Source organism: Meleagris gallopavo, chromosome 6 (genome assembly GCF_905368555.1).
Source record: "Meleagris gallopavo chromosome 6, MGAL_WU_HG_1.1, whole genome shotgun sequence".
Lineage (NCBI taxonomy): Eukaryota > Metazoa > Chordata > Aves > Galliformes > Phasianidae > Meleagris > Meleagris gallopavo.
The window spans coordinates 48350483-48368088 of record NC_139409.1 but is presented as its reverse complement, the minus strand read 5'-3'; the positions used below and the strand labels follow the sequence as shown (position 1 = coordinate 48368088).

Genomic DNA, 17606 nt, shown 5'->3' with positions numbered 1-17606 from the left:
GCCCCCCATGATCCAGCACACGGAAGGAGCTGTAAAAGGATTGGGTGATGCTACCCAGATAGACACCAACCTTAGCCAGCCACCCGTGATCCAGCACACGGAAGGAGCTGTAAAAGGATTGGGTGATGCTACCCAGATAGACACAAATCTTAGCCAGCCACCCGTGATCCAGCACACAGAAGGAGCTGTAAAAGGATTGGGTGATGCTACCCAGATAGACACAAATCCTGGCCAGCCACCCGTGATCCAGCACACGGAAGGAGCTGTAAAAGGATTGGGTGATGCTACCCAGATAGACACCAACCTTAGCCAGCCACCCGTGATCCAGCACACGGAAGGAGCTGTAAAAGGATTGGGTGATGCTACCCAGATAGACACAAACCTTAGCCAGCCACCCGTGATCCAGCACACGAAGGAGGCGATGGAGGAGGACGTGTTCCTCGTGCCCGGAGAGCCCTAAACCTTCTCCGGCCAGCCGTGTCCCTGCGCAAGGGAGGAGCTGCAGGAGGACGGGGCGCTCCCGCAGCCGCTGCCCAGCCTCCTGTGTGCACCAAGAGCACATCGGGTGGCAGCCGTGATGGAGGAGGACTCGCTGGTGCCTCCGGTTTTGGACCAGCAGGCAAGAAAAGCGCGGTCTCGTCGCTGAAAGCGCCCTCTGCGTTAAGCAGTGCAGCCCCTGGTGATGGCCGCAGAGGTGGACAGCAGCGACTTTGGTGAGTGATGACCTGTCCCCTGGGAAGCGCTCGCAATGAGCTGCTTAAGTGCTTACTGGCTTCCTCTGGATAATGGAGAGGACGCGTTCCGGGGGATGGAAGCTGGGACGTGCGGGGGGAACCATGGAAAGCACTGGGGTTTTGTTTCTCTTCCAGACCTGATGTGATTTACTTGCAGTTCGATGAAACGGTAAAACGCTTTGTGGGACATCTGTGTGTCCAGCAGAGTGACTGCTGTGTCTTTCACAGATAATTGTGGTGTTCTTCACTTGTTCCCTCTGAGCAGCGTCCTATGGAATTAATTGGCATGGCTTTGGCTACTTGAGTTTGACTTTGCTTTTTGCCGTTTGGCTTCTGACCGTAATTTCTTCTTTTGCTGTTGTGTTCTGTTTTCTAGTGACTGTATAGCAGAAGACATGGCAACCTGGGAATCTTCTGGACAGTGGATGTTCTCGTGTTACTCTCCTGTGACGGGCAAGCCTAATGTTTCAGGTCGGTACCATTTTTAGCCTTGCTGAGCGCTGAGTGCTGCTACTGTTTAGACTGCATTTCTATACTTGTCCACACTGCTGTGTCTCAGCAGAAGCACTTGCAAGGCGATGACTTGCCTTGCGATGCAACAGGTAGGGGCACTGGATTACAGTGTTTCTTTGGTGAGTTCGCACCCCCGGAGTTGCACCAGGAGTCCTTTGTGTGTGCCCAAGTAGAACCGGCTTGTCCCAGGTGGTGTAGCAAGGGCAGTTTCTTGTGTAACCCTAGAGGGCAATTTTGTATTTTTGTTGCATCTCCTTTGGAGCACGGTGATTGTTTGCCTCCCTGCAGGCTTTCCAGAGTTCTCCCAGGAGGAGGTGCGCCTGGAGTATTATAACTGCAGTGCAAACGAGAACACTGGATACTACGTAAGTATTTAAAACAACTGACCTTTGGTGGCTAGGAGTGGTTCAGGGTAGGAGTGGTTACTGTTCTTCAGGTGGCCACTCTTGACTCAGTGACAACCAAACTCGAGGGGGACGTAAGAAAGCCCTCCTACGTTCTCTTTTCTGTGCACCGAGTAGGAAACAACAGGAGCTGCTGGCCTGAATGCTTTGCCATAAGTGAGCAACCTGATCTGTTTGTAGGTGTCCCTGTTCATTGCGGGGGAGTTGGGTCAGATGGCCTTAAAGGTCCCTTCTGACTCAAACAGGTCTATGATTCTCCCTTCTTCTTTCTGATAACTGCGTGACACAGGCCTCACCAATTATGCAGGTACAAAATGTATTATCCAAAGCATGAGTTTCTGTTCATAAAGTGGGGCAAGAATTGTCCGGTCTGAAGTTTCCTTGCAGTAGGTCAGAACTCTTGTTCCCTCTTTTAAAGATAGAGAGGAAAAAAAAAAAATCCAAATAAGAAAAAACCAAAAGCCATGCTTAATAAGAGCATGTTTGTGTTTTCCCACGCTTAGATGAACGCTGTCAATCAGTGCGTGCAACAATGGAGAAACAAGCTGCAGGAGCTGAAGGCTTTAAATGCCTCGAGGAAAGCATCGATGGTAAGTGTTAAGGAAAGGTAAAATATTTCTGTTCCTGATATTGCTTCTCTCTTAAATCTTGAGCGAAGGTTTTTCTTAGGATTCACATTTAGACAGAGCCCAGGGTTCAGACTTCAGCACAGACGATGATGGTTCCGTGCTCAGAGAGCAAACTGAGCCAAAGCAGTGATACGGATGGAGTCATGAAACAAACCAGAACAAGAGAGAGGAGAATGAGAGCTCCAGGAGGTTTTGGTGATTGCAATTCCTTTTTGCCCGCCAGTCACCAGAGCCCTGCTTCTAGGCTGTTTGCAGACAGCAGCCTGCGAGCGTTTTGTTTAAAGCTGCAGCTGCTGGTGGCCAGCGTTTGATTAAGTTTCTCAGAGTTACGTTCAGCTGGGCGGCACACACGGGTTTTTGCTTTAAGCGTGGATTGAAAGATACTTGCCTGTGTTGGAATGTAGTTTTCATGGATGTCTTTGGAACTTTTTCAGCCGTCTCGGAGGAAGAATGCGGTCACTCAACCGTCGCCTTCTGTTGGCCTGGGAGGACAGCAAGCCCCAAGCTCTGGGTTCCCAAGTAAGTCTCTGCATAAAGAAGCAGCGACTGAACAGGCGTTGATCAGTTTTCTTCTTAGGTATTGAAATGCAGCAGTGTTTCAGTACGGCAGGTGTACCATTGTGAGCGCTCTCATCCATTTCCTCACTGCAGGCCTTCCAGTGAACAGCAGCAGAGGTGCTGCCAGGTTGTCCTCGAAGGCCAAAGCCAGCGTCCCATCTGGAAGCCCTCCAGCTTTGGGGAGCTCTGCTGCTGCCTCCACTCCGCCTGCACTCGGGGTGACGTCCTCCCACAGCGATCCCCATCCCGTTGGGACTGGGGATTCTTCAGCTCCATCTGCAGCCCCCTTCTCACTTCACGCTTCTGGAACGACCGGTGGCTGTGGAACTTCTGGGCTTCCCGGCCCTGGAAGTTCTGCTGCTGCAAACTCTTCCAGCACCGCTCCGCTTACGGGTGCTGCAACTCCCAAGGCAGCCACAGCAACTTCTCACTCGGGCGCAAGCAGTGCTTCGGCTGCACAGACTGCCGGTGCCTCTGGACACAGCGTCACGTCCGCGCCTTCTGCATTCCCACACGGCATCAGACCAGGCCAGTTACACACACCGAGGAGTGAATTAACAGCCGAAGAGCTGGAGCAGTTTAAGGCCAAGAAGTTCACGCTGGGAAAGGTCCCTCTGAAACCACCACCCGCAGACCTTTTACATGATAAGGATTTAAGTTAATTCTGAAGTTAAGTGTCTTGTTGTTCTGTGACTCTTAATTAACATTAATAAACAACGTTGTGATGGAGCAATGAGTTGGAATGCTTTCCTCTGACTTAAGTTCTCGTTTAATCTCTTCAGTCTTCTGTATAATCAATGATTAGACAGGTGTTATAATTAAGAAACACACAAGAGAGTTTGGCTAAGCAGGTTAATACACCAAAAGGAATAGAGAAAGGGCTTACCCTGGTCCTGGGCTCACTGGAAAACTCCAAAAGGAGGCATCTCCAGAAAGAGATCCTTCCCCACTGGTAGGCAGCTCTTAAATGGGGCCTCGGAGAGGTGGAGCCAGGCTCCATCCCTTCTGGCAGCACAGGTGAATTGCCTTCACTTGTGCTCCCAGGGCTGACTCATTGCTTGCCTCAGGTGATCAGTCAGAGGTTCAGGCAGTGATTCAGCAGTTCCCATACAGTCTTCACAGCAAGATACCTTGTGGTATCAGCATTTCCACTGCAACAGTCTAGGCTCATAGATCCTTGAGTACTGGCCAACCAGGTGGCTTCTGCCAAATGCTTCTCCCACTGCTGAAATGTTCTGCCCTCCATTGCCTTCCACATGGTTTTCAACAACCCAAAAGTACTGTTTGACTTTACCAGAAGCTGGTGCATGCAAGGGAATATGGTAAGTCCACTCGATGCCGAGATCTTTGGCCTAATTATTTGCAAGGGAATTTTCAAAATGCATCCCACCATCTGACTCAATTCTTTCTGGAATGCTGTGTTGCCACAGGACTTGTTTCTCCAGACCCAACACGGTGTTTTGGGTACTAGCATGGGGTACTGCACATGTTTCAAGCCACCCAGTGGTTGCCTCCAGCATGGTGAGCACATAATGCTTACCATCGTGAGTTCACGGCAAGGTGATTTAATCAACCTGCCACACCTCCCCATATTTCTACTTTTGCCATCGCCATTCCTCCCAGAGAGCTTTCATCCTTTGACATGGTCCCCCACCACATCCTTATCTCCACATTGGAGGGATGTGGATTTGATGGGTGGACCACTCGATGGATAAGAAATTGGTTGAAAGGACAGAGACAGAGGGTGGTCATCAATGGCTCTATGTCCAGGTGGGGGCCAGTAACGAGCAGCATCCCCCAGAGGTCTGTCTTGGGACCAGTGCTTTTTAACATCTTTATCAGTGACAGCAATGATGGAATCGAGTGCACCCTCAGCAAGTTTGCTGACGACACCAAGCTGAGTGGTGTGGTTGACACGGTGGAAGGAAGGGATGCCATTCAGAGGGACCTCAACAGGCTTGAAAGGTGGGCAGGGTGAACATGATGAGGTTCAACACGGCAAAGTGCAAGGTTTTGCACTTGGTCCGGGGGAATGCCAGGCATCCATACAGACTGGAAGGAGCAGTCCTTGAGAGCAGCCCTGCAGAGAAGGACCTGGGGTCTTGGAGGATGAAAAGCTTAACATGAGCCAGCAGTGTGCCCTTGCAGCTCAGAATGCAAATGGTATCCTGGGCTCCATCAGAAGATGGGTGGCCAGCAGGGACAGGGAGGTGATTGTCCCCCTCTACTCTGCTCTTGTGAGGCCCGAGGGGATAGAGATATGTTTTTCTGTTTGCTCTACAGATTTAAATAAAATCTGAGACCTTTGCTTTATAAAACCAGCACGTGATGAAACTGCAACTTGCTCTTGCTGACTGCTTTGCCTAGAAAACTCAAATCCATGTACCACTGAGCAAACTGAGCAACTTCAGGAGCTCTGCCTTTCTCTGTGCCTGGTTACAGTTCGCCATCAACATTTTTCAGTAAAGCTCCCTTTCCTGTTCAACTCTCTGACGCTCTATGGCTCATCTTTTCCTGTGTCAGCAGAAGGATGATGAAGGCTTTTCCTTTGCATGCTTGTTTCCTTCAGGGCAGCCCAAGATAACATCTGAGAAAACCCTGCTACTGGCAACCAGCCTGCATGCTTAGCTTGACATTTCAAAGAAAAAGTCTGAATACTTCTGGGACCTTGTGTGCCCTAATGACTACAAAAGTAGTCATTAGTATACTAAAAAAGTACGGTTTGTGTCTGCAGAGAGGAACCAGACTGCAGATGGGTTAAGCAGATGTAAGAGAAACAGTCATCTACTCTAAATTCTTCTGGGCAGAACTGTTGAACAGGCTGCCCAGTGAAATAAATGGTGTAGTGCCCATCTCTGGAGGTAGTTAAAAGCCATTAGGGACATGGATTAGTACTGGAATTAGTAGTGCTACATGGATGGGTGGACTTGATGATCTTATGGGGCTTTTCCAACTTAAGAGTTTCTATTCTTTTTATGAAAAATGTGATGCAATACCAGAGATAACATAGGCAGAGAAAGAGGCTGACCAGTTCTTCTCCAGCTGTGTCCCAAGTCACGCTGTGAAGGATGCCACTGCCACCTTGGCTGTTCTTGCAGGGACTGGATTGTGTCCACAGCCTATATCCCAGCCTGGGGAGAGAGGGAAGCAGGCTGAGAAAAGTTTGGGAAAGATTTAAAAATCCATATCCAAGCCTATCAATTATGAAGCCATTTATATAGCAGCCCTGTGCACATGTAGGGCTGTGGAAACAGACAGGAAGATGGGCCAGAGTTTCCTGACAACTCTGCTTTGGATTTACAGCTGGTCTAGAGAGTTCTGCATGCTCCCACACCCTGCAGCATCCTTGGAGACTTCCTCTGCATGTGTGCCATGATTATACCCAGGCCACAGTCAAATCAAGGCTGATGTCTATCTTTTTTAACAAAGTGAAGGCCTTTGGATAAAAGACCTGTCACACCTGATTGCCTTGCTGGTTGTCCAAAAGCAACAAGCAAAAGGCCAGCTGCAAAATGAAAGCACTTCCCCTGCCAAGACGTTTTTTGAGATTAGTGATACAGCAATCTTATTTCAGTATTTCTATGGCATACAAAAGCCACTCACCTCTCATCACTGCTTCACAAAGCAAATGTAGTTCAGATCATTAACTCCAGCACAAGTAACTATCCTTGGTTCAGGACATTCATGAGCAGAGTCATTAATCCCTTTAAACATATTATCACTGCTCTATTGACTGACATCCCTTACTCAATCAACTGAATTCAGTTCATAATCTTTTCAATCAGAAAATGCATGACTGCAATCCTCCTCCTCTGAATTGCTACATTAGCTTCCTCTGAAGTTTGAATCACGTGGATTTGTGATGTTGCTGCTGCTGTCTATTATAGTGACCTATGGCTCATACTATTCTAGGTGGGATATCTGCAAGCAGAGGCAAAGGTGGCACTTCCGTTCTAAAGAGCCTTTTAACTCATTTAATGCATTACAGAACAGGAGAGGGGGAAAAAAAAAAAAATAGATTTTTCTCATGGAGTGTGACCTCAAGGAAAGTTTGTTTACAGCGCACTCCAGATACCAACAGGTCTTAGCATGACATTTGGACATATTAAGCCTCTTTTTCTCCCACAAACAGGCCTTTCTTCTGCCACTCTATTACAGATTTTAGAACCCCTTCAGGCACATCGGAAACTTCCCACCACCTCCTTGTAAGATGTTGTTCACCTGGAGCATAGTATCTGATAGTCATCCAGTCCTTTCCACTCAGTCCTCTCCTCCATTTGCTAATTAGACAAGGGGACAGACATCTCAGGAGGGAACAAGGGGACTAAAAAGGACACACAGGCTCTGGGCAATTGCTCCCCAGCTAAAGTCTCTTCACCAGCAGTCACACTGCCACCAAATGTTATGTAGCCTGAAGCCTGTAGACAGGCCAAAAAGAGCACGTAGAAGTCCACTGTCTTTTCATGTTTCATGGTGGACAAATGATTCTGTACACATCACTAATTTGGAAATACAAATGAAATCTCTTCTGCTAAATTGTGCTAACGTCAAACAAATAAATACAGAAGAGGGCTGAATCTTCACAAAAAGTCAGGAGATGTGTATTCCATAACTTAGTCTTTTACTGACAAAGTGCATTTCAGTAAAGTCAAATACCAACCTATGCATCAAGGGGAAAATGTGCCCCCCTCTATCTAGGGATAGTGGCTCTGCAGCTGGAAAACCCAATCTAGAAGGGAACTAGAGAGTATAACAATGAATTAGCAGCATATCATGAACTCTCGGTGTGATTAGAGCTTAGATGACATCAGGGAAAAGAAAAGAACTGTTTGATACCCTTCATATACAATGGGAAGAACAGATGTGGATATAATATCTTTTTCAAACACATTTACAAAACTTATGTAGTCTCTCAGCAAAGAAGATTAAAAAAAAGTCTGAGGATGGAAGAAAAATCAGCTGCAGTAAGAATTTTCAGAGTCAATCTATTTTGCTTAGTAAAAGATTACCAATGGCAACATCTAAGAACTTTCACAGAGAGACAAACAGAGTGCCAAAAAATTAAATTAAATTAAATTTAGTGGAGCAAGGTATGATGTATCAGTAATATAAAGCTGAAACCTACAAATCAAACCAGACATAAGGATCTCATTTTAATAGGGAAAAATGTTTAACTAGTGGAAGGAATCATCCATGAGAAATACTGGATTGCTCATCTTCAATGCCTTTTAATGAAAGCTAATTTGCTTATGTTTTATGAACAGAAATTAAATGCTCTTCCACATTTTGAAATCTTTAAACAAAGTTACATTCTGCATGGCTTTGCATAAACTCTTCCAGCAATAGTTAACTGCATTGAGTAGTGCAAGAACCAAAGATAAAACAGCTGATTAGTTTCTAAAAGCCCCCAAACCTGATTTTTGTATTCTTGTTTGTGGATAGAAACAAACTCAAAGCACTGATTTTTTTTTTTTTTTTAAACATCTAATGAAAATGAGTAAAGTGCCCAGGTATCTTTTAGATAATGTTGTGGTGACACAGGAAAACCAGAGGGTGGTACTTCTAGTGTGGATAAAGCCGATTCTTGACCTCATCCAGGAGAGCACAGTAAGAACAGAGCACGTTAAAAGAAGGGGCAAATAAAGCAACCGCTGGGTAGTAGGGGGAAGCTTTGAGGCTATGAAGGAGCTACGGCTCTCCAATACTTTACTGCACAGGAGCAGCAGCTGCAGTTTTGGACACTCTGGTTGAGTCTCAGTTTAAAAAAAAAAATTGTTTGTTTTTTTTTCCAAGCAAAAAATACCACAATTTGGATAAGAAATAAAATCCCATTCCCTGCAACATCCAGCTGTGAATGAGTGTCCTGTCACTTCCTTATTTTGGAAATATCTTCTTTTTTTTCCTCTGCTGATACACCCAGCCCAGACCACTGTACTGTTACAGCAAGACATAGTTTAAGAGACCATTCTCACCTATCTGAGGATGTCTCTTGCTCTCTTTCCTCTTCTAGAAACTGCTCTGGCTTGGTATAGGATTTTGCATATGGCACATTGCACAGAGCAAATACGGAAAGAATCATTTTTCATTTTCACTGTTCAGCAAAATGATATTTCCTACCACAAATTTAATCTGCAACGTTAACTGCTTATAGCTCTACAGCTAAGTCATTATGATTGCTTGGGTCTGCAAGCAGGGAAGATTTATTTATTTAAAAAAAAAAGAAAAAGAAGAAAAAAGGAAAAGAAACTTGCTCATATGTGCTTGGCAAACACCTGAGACTTTTCTGTCCTAAATGAAGGATTAGAGACTGTTAATCCCTCCTGAAGGCACTATATTCAGTGGATTCCCGTGGTCCATTGTGATTACTGAGATGTTCTGCTTCAGAAACAAGCAGATAACCGCCTTTGTCTAAATGCCAGAACACCTGCCAAGCAGCAATGGGTCCAGATATCTCTTGGAAGGACCTCAGCACATGGTACAACATTGCCTTAAGCAAGAGAAAAACCTATCCATGAATTGTCCAGAGATGCTAGCACCTCAGCGTGCTTGAGCTATGCCTAAGGGAGAGCCTCTCCCTGGAAGGCAAAAGACATGCACCAGTATCTCACATGTGGGATTACCAACGTGGTACCTGTGAGCACAAGTTAGGCTGGCAACAGCCTTCACAACAGCTGACCTACAAACATTTTTCATTCCACTTCCATTTCATTATTTTAAAGTCTGAAATCTGAACCCCAGAAATCAATGGCAAAGCTGTACTATCAACAAAAATAAAGAACTGGGTTTCTTTCCTTTTCCTCTTATTGAAACAGTGTTACAGCTGGAAAGATTATTGTGGTGAAAAAGAGAAAAGAAACAAATGAAGGAATGCTCACCCGTATCCATATCCAATGTAGGTTCACAGGAAAGACTCCACAGAGGAAGGAACTCCTGCAAGAGACCCTTCCTCAGTGGCAGTCAGCCCTTAAATGGGGTCTAGGAGAGGTGCAGTCAGGCTCCACCCCTTCGGTCACACAGCTGAATCGCCTTCATAGCTGACTCAGTACTTGCCTCAGGTGATCAATTAGTGGTGATCCAACAATTCCCATACACAGAGGAAGGTAATAGGAGGGTTCAGGGTGGTTTTTTTTTTTTTGTGTTTGTTTGTTTTGTGTGTTTTTGTTTTTATAACCTCTCTGCATTAAGCTACATCAAGGCTAAATCTATATTGCTCCCTCTAAATATACTGCTACCTGGAATTTTTTGTTCAGTAAGACAGATGCAGAAATTATTCATTACTTGATAAAACACCATTGAATGAGAAAATGCATTCATGAGTACTGAAGGGATTTTGTTTACATGCATCTATTTGTTGTCAATGTTAACCAGATTGAACGTCTCTGTCTTTCTGTCTGGCCACGCTCCCTTTTCCAAACAAGACGTTTGGAGACATTGTGAAGGTTAATTCAGCATTTTCCAAATGCCATCCAACTCTGAATGATAAAGTTTATCTAATTTCTTTTTCATCCTCCATCACAACAAACTGTTTCCAGAAAACTTACTTAACAACTCTTAGGGCCGTAGCGTGTACAAACCACAGGCATCTAAATCATGAGCTGAGCTCTTGGTTATGGAAACAAACAAACAAACAAACACACAACAAAAATCACACAATTTGTTGTTCTTTGGTTTCAACAGCTTCACACTTTCCACAAAAAATGCAATATCTCTTCACACTGCCCCCAAAGTAAGCTATCTCACTTTTAATGGCATGCATCTGTTACTGGACCAGAGTACATGACATCCAAATTTGGTGATGAGTTCACTGCATTGACCTAACCTGAACATCCCGGTGTCAATCCTGAAGAACAAATTCACTGCCAGTGAGGATGGAGAATTTGGGTTTTGGAGAGATTTGTGCTCTCAGGTTCAGCTATTAGCATGCTCACTACTACATGTTCTTCAGTAGTTGAAGAAGAGCAGGACATCTCCATTACAAGAAAAAATTTTGGTCTTACCTGGTTTCACAGTGACCTTGAACTAACTTATTCCTCTTCACCATGGAAGAGTGGAGTCACCTCCACAACATGTGGTTAGCATCCAGGGAAGCACTTGAGTCATCTGACCTGAAAAAGATGAGGAAAACTGGTCAAACTGGTCAGTGGGTTTCATCCATCTACACATTTTCTAGTAAAATTTGATTCTGACCCACAGATAATTTCTGAATAATATTTTTTCTGCCTTTTAACGTGACTTTGTTTTGTTTGGAAATAGCAATCAAGGGAGGGTATTCAAAGTTACTAGAAAAAAAATTGCCATCTTCCAAAGAACTCATGAATTGATTGGGAGATTCCAGTGAACTAAGCAGTGAACTCATCAGTTCATTGACAATGCAACTATTGCACTGCAATTAGACCATAAACACTATTTTATGTAATTTTCTTGTTAGTCCAGGAAAAGCCTTCCTGTTCGCTCAGGCTTCTGCTCTAGAGCTAACCAAACACACCTCACCTGCAGCCTCTGAGGACTTGCCACCCAAGGATAAGCATGCAGGTGATGCCTGCTCTGCTTTTGAAACGTATCAACAAAAATATGTTGGTGGCAAAAATGGCCTTAGGAGTACAATAGTTTTAGAGAAGCAGAGGTTGATATTGTCTCTATAACTACACTTAATAGGCACTAAAAGCAGCAAAATGGTTATTCAGCCCTTACGGTAACTGCGCCTCATAATTTCACAAATTGATAAAAAGACAATATGAAGCACAGGGTTGTTGCAACAGACACATATTCCACACAACACAGTCCCTCGACATGCAATAGACCAGTGAAATAGGCGAAGAGAGGTGGAGACTTCACCACCAGGAAGTTGAACTCCAGAGGAGAGGGGTCCACACCATAAGCACTCAGCTCACAGGCAGGGAACATTATGCTCCATTTGATACAAATGATGGTGATTGGGTATTTTTTGTGCTTGCTTGCTTGCTTGCTCTTTTTGGCAGCAAGACAAGGACAGAGAGGGGGAAGAATCACAATTCTCTAGAAGGTTGTGCTTCTTCTTACTGGAACTCTTGCATTCTTCAAAGCAGGCCAGGTGCTGCCCTTTCTAGTTGTATCTCCATTGCCTGCAGGACTCTGCTTCAGAGAACTTCAAAATACCACTTCGGCCTGCTGACTGTCTACACTACTAAAGGTCATACCACAAGCTCTCAGGCCCCATCCTCACGCCCTCAATTGGGAGTTTGCTTCAGGAGAGTGTGGTTGAAGAGCTGGTATGTAGTGAAGCTACAGCATGCAATTAGCTGAGCTGTATGCAACAGCATCAACGGGGGGATGACTCAAAGCACCTCACTAAGAGGCTTCATGCAGGGCAAAAGAAAAAAAGTGCCAATTCGGTATCTACAGAAAATCCTGTAGACCTCCTCTGCTAGCCAGGGCAGAGTCTTTTGCTATACCACCTGGGCTACAATCTATGCAAGATGTGTAGACATTCTCCCTCACCCTTTCTTGTGGCAGTGACAGATTTTCCCAGATGCTTGCTGATCTTGGCTGAGCAGCTGGCACAATCATTTCGCTAATGGCCACCCCAAAAAAGCCATCACCGAGGCTGGTGCACCTTAACCCACAGGGCAAGAGGGCAGGTCCCTCTGCCCCAGCATCAGCTGGCAGTGTGTCCCAGGTGGCACAGCAAAGGTGGCAGAAGGAAAAGGATTCCTTTAGTCAGCTTTAAATACTAGATACCTTTCTGAACCAATTTCTGACCTTTTAAAAATGTTGCTGTTATTAATTCAAGTAATCTGCAATGCTAAACTTTAAATATTATTCAGAGCAATTCTTTGTCCTTCTGTAAAATGCCATTCTATTCATCCAGGCACACACATTTTTTATTCATGTGCTTCTTTTTAATTCTCCTTTACTATACTACTGAAAGAGAAGTGTGTAACCTTTGCCTACTCTTTGAATTCCTCTAAAATTACATCACTTCAAGGCTTTACACTGTATTTATTTTACTGGGAAGCTCCAAGATGGCTTCTTGACACTCTCTCATAACATCCCCAGCTTGCAGGATGGGTGCAAGCATGGCTGTGCCCACTCATGCGTTCTGACAGAGAAGGATCTCAAACTCACCACCACTCAGAGGCATAACTGCATGAATATTCAGGAGCAATGTTGCTGCAGTTACCTGCAGATACCAATGGCTGCTTTTGCCATTGGAGCAGCTGGAATTAAAGCTTTGCTCCTTTACTTTTATGTCAGCTATGATCTGTAACTCCCATCTTGCAGAATCAGTGTATGCTTAACCCCGAATCAACTCATCCTTCTTTGTACCCAGGTAATAGCATCACACCAAGGAGAACCACACAGCTGCAGTTGTTCTCAGCAGCTCTGGAGGAAAGAGTGGCTTTTCTAGACTATGGTCAAAAACTGTAGGCATGCCAGTTTTGCATTCAAAACACTGTGGAAATTATTTGTTTTCTTTGTTTTCCTAGGGAGAGCCCCTGTTTGGTGTCTTGCTTTTATACCAGCATTCCTCCAGCTGAGGCAGTGACTCACTGTTGGTACGCAAGCTCAACAATAAGTGCAGCAGAGTGAATACAGGAAGAGCTACTTAGTCACATCTACAGACAGCAGAAAGTTGTTTTCAGTTCGTTTACTTTGAGAATTTAAAAATCAGGGAGAAAGGAGAATTAAGATAAATGCGAATCCAAAGGAAAAACAAAAATGGACTATTTTTGGAAATGCAATATTCCATTATCTTTACCTTTCTGCTTAGAGTCAGAATTCAGTTCAATTCAGGTTCATATGTTAGCATTTAATTTAGTTATACAGCATACAAATGGCAGTACTTTGACATAGGAAAGTACTTTTACACTGGAAAGAGCAGAGTTTCTGAAGTTTCCCAAGGAAATACGATATAGATAATATGAAAAAGCACAAGAAGTTGAGCATAATTTTCAAGACCTATAGCAGGCACAATTTGTATAGATTGCAACACATCAAACATTCACCTGAAACCCGAGTCACTTGGAGCCACGGCTGACTACCTTTTGATTGAAGCTAAAGCTCGGTGATCCTGGATTTTTGCTGCATGAAGTCTCATTCCCAGTGGATTTACAGATGTTGTGCTGGGCTGTCAGGCAGAGCACTTATTTCAGCATCTACCCATGCTCTCAACAAGGCCACTGTAATACAGGGTTTCTAGGAGCTAAATGACCTGTGTGCAAAACTCCAGCAACTCCTTCAGGCTCCAGTCTTCCTCTCCAGCGAAAAAGGAGGGCATGGATCTAACTACTCAGTATGGATTGCTCTTTCTTTTTTTTCAGCACAACTGCTAAAAGCCAACAGCTCTGGAATTACTGATTTAAAACCCTTTTGTCTCAGCACAGGCTTTTCAGACTAGAGATGATGGTACTCAGTAGACTGGATCCAAAACCTGTCCTGTGTGACCAAGGCTAGCACTTACCCACACTTAAGCAAAACTTGCTTGCTTTTCTTGTCAAATAAAACCAGGTACTGGGGTGAAAAGAGTCGTGTTCATAATTTCATTCAAAATTCCCTCCCATTCTCTGATTGCTCAAGCTGAAGGTGTGCAAACTCAGGAGAACTTTGCTTCTCTTGGATCTGGCATGGTTCAACCACTTTGTTTTTCTTCCTGGCTCCTCAGTGTTGCTAGCGTTAACTGATAGCAACACATGAATTGTTCTCACTATTTTAAATTATTTGTGCATCCTGAGATTTTCCTTAAAGAATCATACAAGAAAACCAAGGATTTCCGTTTGTGCTATTCTCTTCATATCCAAAAAAAGAATGGAAAGAGACTTAAAAAAACTACCAAGGCACAATACATAGGTACCTCAGACACTGATATATCCTCATGCTACAAAACAAGCTCATGTTATCATAGAATCCTAGAATCCTAGAATCAGGATGGCCTGAGTTGAAAAGGACCACAATGATCATCCAGTTCCAATCCCCTGCTATGTGCAGGGTCACCAACCAGCAGACCAGGCTGCCCAGAGCCACATCCAGCCTGGCCTTGAATGCCTCCAGGGATGGGGCATCCACAACCTCCTTGGGCAACCTGTTCCAGTGCCTCACCACCTCTGGGTGAAAAACTTCCTCCTAATATATCAACAGTTTACGGGCTGGTTTGGCCTAGTTCCGTGACTAGCAGGGCAGAGGGATTTCGCAAAATCCATGCCTCTGGAAAAAGGGAACAGGGGACACCAAAAAAGTTAAAAATAGCGGCAATGATCTGAGAAGAAAAAACTAATTTACTAAATATAGTATCGGATGCAAGATAACACACTATAATACGCTATAATTAGAATTGAAGCTAACAAATCAAATGTAATGACAGAGAGAATGTCTGAAAGGTAAGTAGGCCACACCATAAAGCTGAGGTGAGATGTGCAGTCCAGTTGAGCAGCAGGGAGACAGGAGGAGAGCTGACGAAGAAGAGCAGACAAAAAAGAGCAGGCAAACAAGAACACATCAGGTGAACTTGCCAGGAGTTGTATCTCCTCTCTGTAACTGCAAAGTTCCCTGGGGAATGTAGTTCTTCTCTTCCGGGCAGGTACCCAGAACTTGAGCACTAACAGTTAAACTCCCAGTGCCCCACATGATGTTATGATGTGGAATACCAAAAACCAAAAATCACAAAACCATGACATAATATCAAACCTAAACCTCCCCATCTCAGTTTAAAATCATCCCCCCTTGTCCTATCACTATCCACCCACGTAAACAGCCATTCCCCCTCCTGTTTATAGGCACCTTTCAAATATTGGAAGGCCACAAGGAAACTTCCCCACAGCCTTCTCTTATCCAAGCTAAACAAGCCCAGTCCCCACAACCTTTCCTCACAGGAGAGCTGCTCCAGCCCTCTGATCACCTCAGTGCCCTCCTCTGGACCCGCTCCAAGAGCTCCACGTCCTTCCTGTGCTGGGGGCCCCAGGCCTGGATGCAGTGCTGCAGATGAGGCCTCACAAGAGCCGAGCAGAGGGGGACAATCACCTCCCTCTCCCTGCTGGCCACCCCTTTTTTCATGCAGCCCAGATCACAGTTGGCCTTCCGGGCTGCAGGCGCACACTGCTGGCTCATGTCCAGCTTCTCGCCCACCAGGACCCCCAAGTCCTTCTCTGCAGGGCTGCTCTCATGGGGTTCTTCTCCCAGTTTGCATATATGCCTGGGATGGCCCCAACCCAACTGCAGCACCTCGCACTTGGCAATGTTTAACATCAGTAGGTTCTCATGGGCCCACTTCTCCAGCCTGTCCAGGTCCCTCTGGATGGCTTCCCTTCCTTCCAGCCTATCGACTGCACCGCTCAGCTTGGTGTCATCTGCAAACTTGCTGACAGTGCACCGGTCCCAAGTACGACCCTGAAGGACACTTCTTGTGACTGGCCTCCAACCTGACACAGAACCATGGATCAAAACTCTTTGGCTGCATGCAGCCAGCCAGTTCTTAATCCACCGAATAGTCCATCCTTCAAATCCGTACAGAAAAACAGGCTGGGCTAGGCAGACCCATCTGTACTCTGACAGTGAGAAGTTGCAAAGGCACAGGAAGCGACCTATGACTGTGCTTACTGGCAGCCCACAGCCCTGCAGAACTCCCAGCAGCCAGCACACTGCTTGGCTGCGCTCCCCCTGGGGCAGGGGCTGCAGCCCTCCCCTGCTGCTGCCCTGCTGCCTGTCTGGGCAGCTCACCTGGGGCAGGATGTGACAAACAGCACCGGGCTGTGCGGCTGCTGTGGGCAACCCGCCTGCAAGGGGGAGAAGGCAAAGGAAGCAGCACGCTGGCAAGAGACACGGTCCGGTTTAACCCCAGCTGTCTGCTGGGGGCTGCTGTTGTGGAAATGGCTGCAAATGCTTCCTGATCCTATCGGCAGGTAGAGCAGCCTCATTGGGAATCACAGAAAGAAGTGATTTCCACTGCTCGGATCTGCTTTGGGACCTCTCGAGGGTGCGACTGAGGCTGTCCACGCAGGGAAGCCCGAAGGAGAGCAGCAACCATGTGGCTGCTGACAGCTCTCATGCTGGCAGTTGGTTTCTCCTGTACGTGCCCTGCTCACCACGCTGCCTGCATGAACAGCGGGAACCTCTGCCGTTCCAGCTTTGTCTGCCCACTTTCTCTCTTGCTTCCCCTTAGGTGGCTCTGCACAAGCCCTGCAGCAAAGTCCAGCGGCCGTCACCAAGCCTGAAAGCAAAACGGCGCTCATCACCTGCCGCATCTCCATCTCCAACTTTGACAAAGTCTTCATTCACTGGTACCGCAAGAGGCCTGGGGCAGCTCCCAAGCGCATTGCCTACATGGCGACCAGGCTGTTCCTTGAGAAGGAGTCGGATGAGGGGAAATTCAGCATCGAGAAGGACCTCGCCAAATCCCAGTGCACCCTGACAGTGGGCAGACTCACTGCGCAAGACGCTGCTACCTACTACTGTGCCAGATGGGATGCACAGCAGCAGAGAGCCATAGGGAACCTGCACAAAGACACGCTCTGCTTCTTGAGCCACGGCCTAGAATGCCAGAAGACTTGTGGGAATGGCCTCTCCTTCCCTCTGCATCTTTATTCTAGGCAAATCCTATGTGGGCTCTAAAATGTTTGCGTTTCTTGCACCGTTTGGCCCAGACTATAAGGTCCCTCTGTTGTCTGCTTTCTCACAGCATCACCTGCTGGCTGCGCAGGGCCCCTCTCTGGGTGGCCGCCAGTGAGTCACATCCTGCCCTCAGGCACAGCCCCTGTCCCTGCCACAGAGCTGGGGGCTTTCTCTGGGGCACAGGCAAG

General features: G+C 46.1%; 1 protein-coding gene and 1 gene segment (V, D, J or C); one reads left to right on the top strand and one right to left on the bottom strand.

The window, feature by feature from the left end:
* LOC146544172 (uncharacterized) overlaps positions 1–17606 on the bottom strand; it is a 40442-nt gene that overhangs the window by 19550 nt on the left and 3286 nt on the right. The window contains exons 2-3 of one of the 3 annotated variants that reach the window (XR_014884018.1): positions 10836–10943; positions 5867–5969 (exon numbers count right to left, since the gene is read on the bottom strand). The gene's annotated coding sequence lies outside the window, so the exon portion shown is untranslated. Of the gene's footprint in view, positions 1–5834; positions 5970–10835; positions 10944–17606 lie in introns of all 3 variants that reach the window. The other 2 variants (XR_014884019.1, XR_014884020.1) reach the window with 2 other exon arrangements.
* LOC104917031 (Ig kappa chain V-III region PC 4050-like) lies at positions 16436–17428 on the top strand. The segment is given in 2 exon segments: positions 16436–16875; positions 16970–17428. Coding segments are annotated over 2 exon segments (492 nt in total).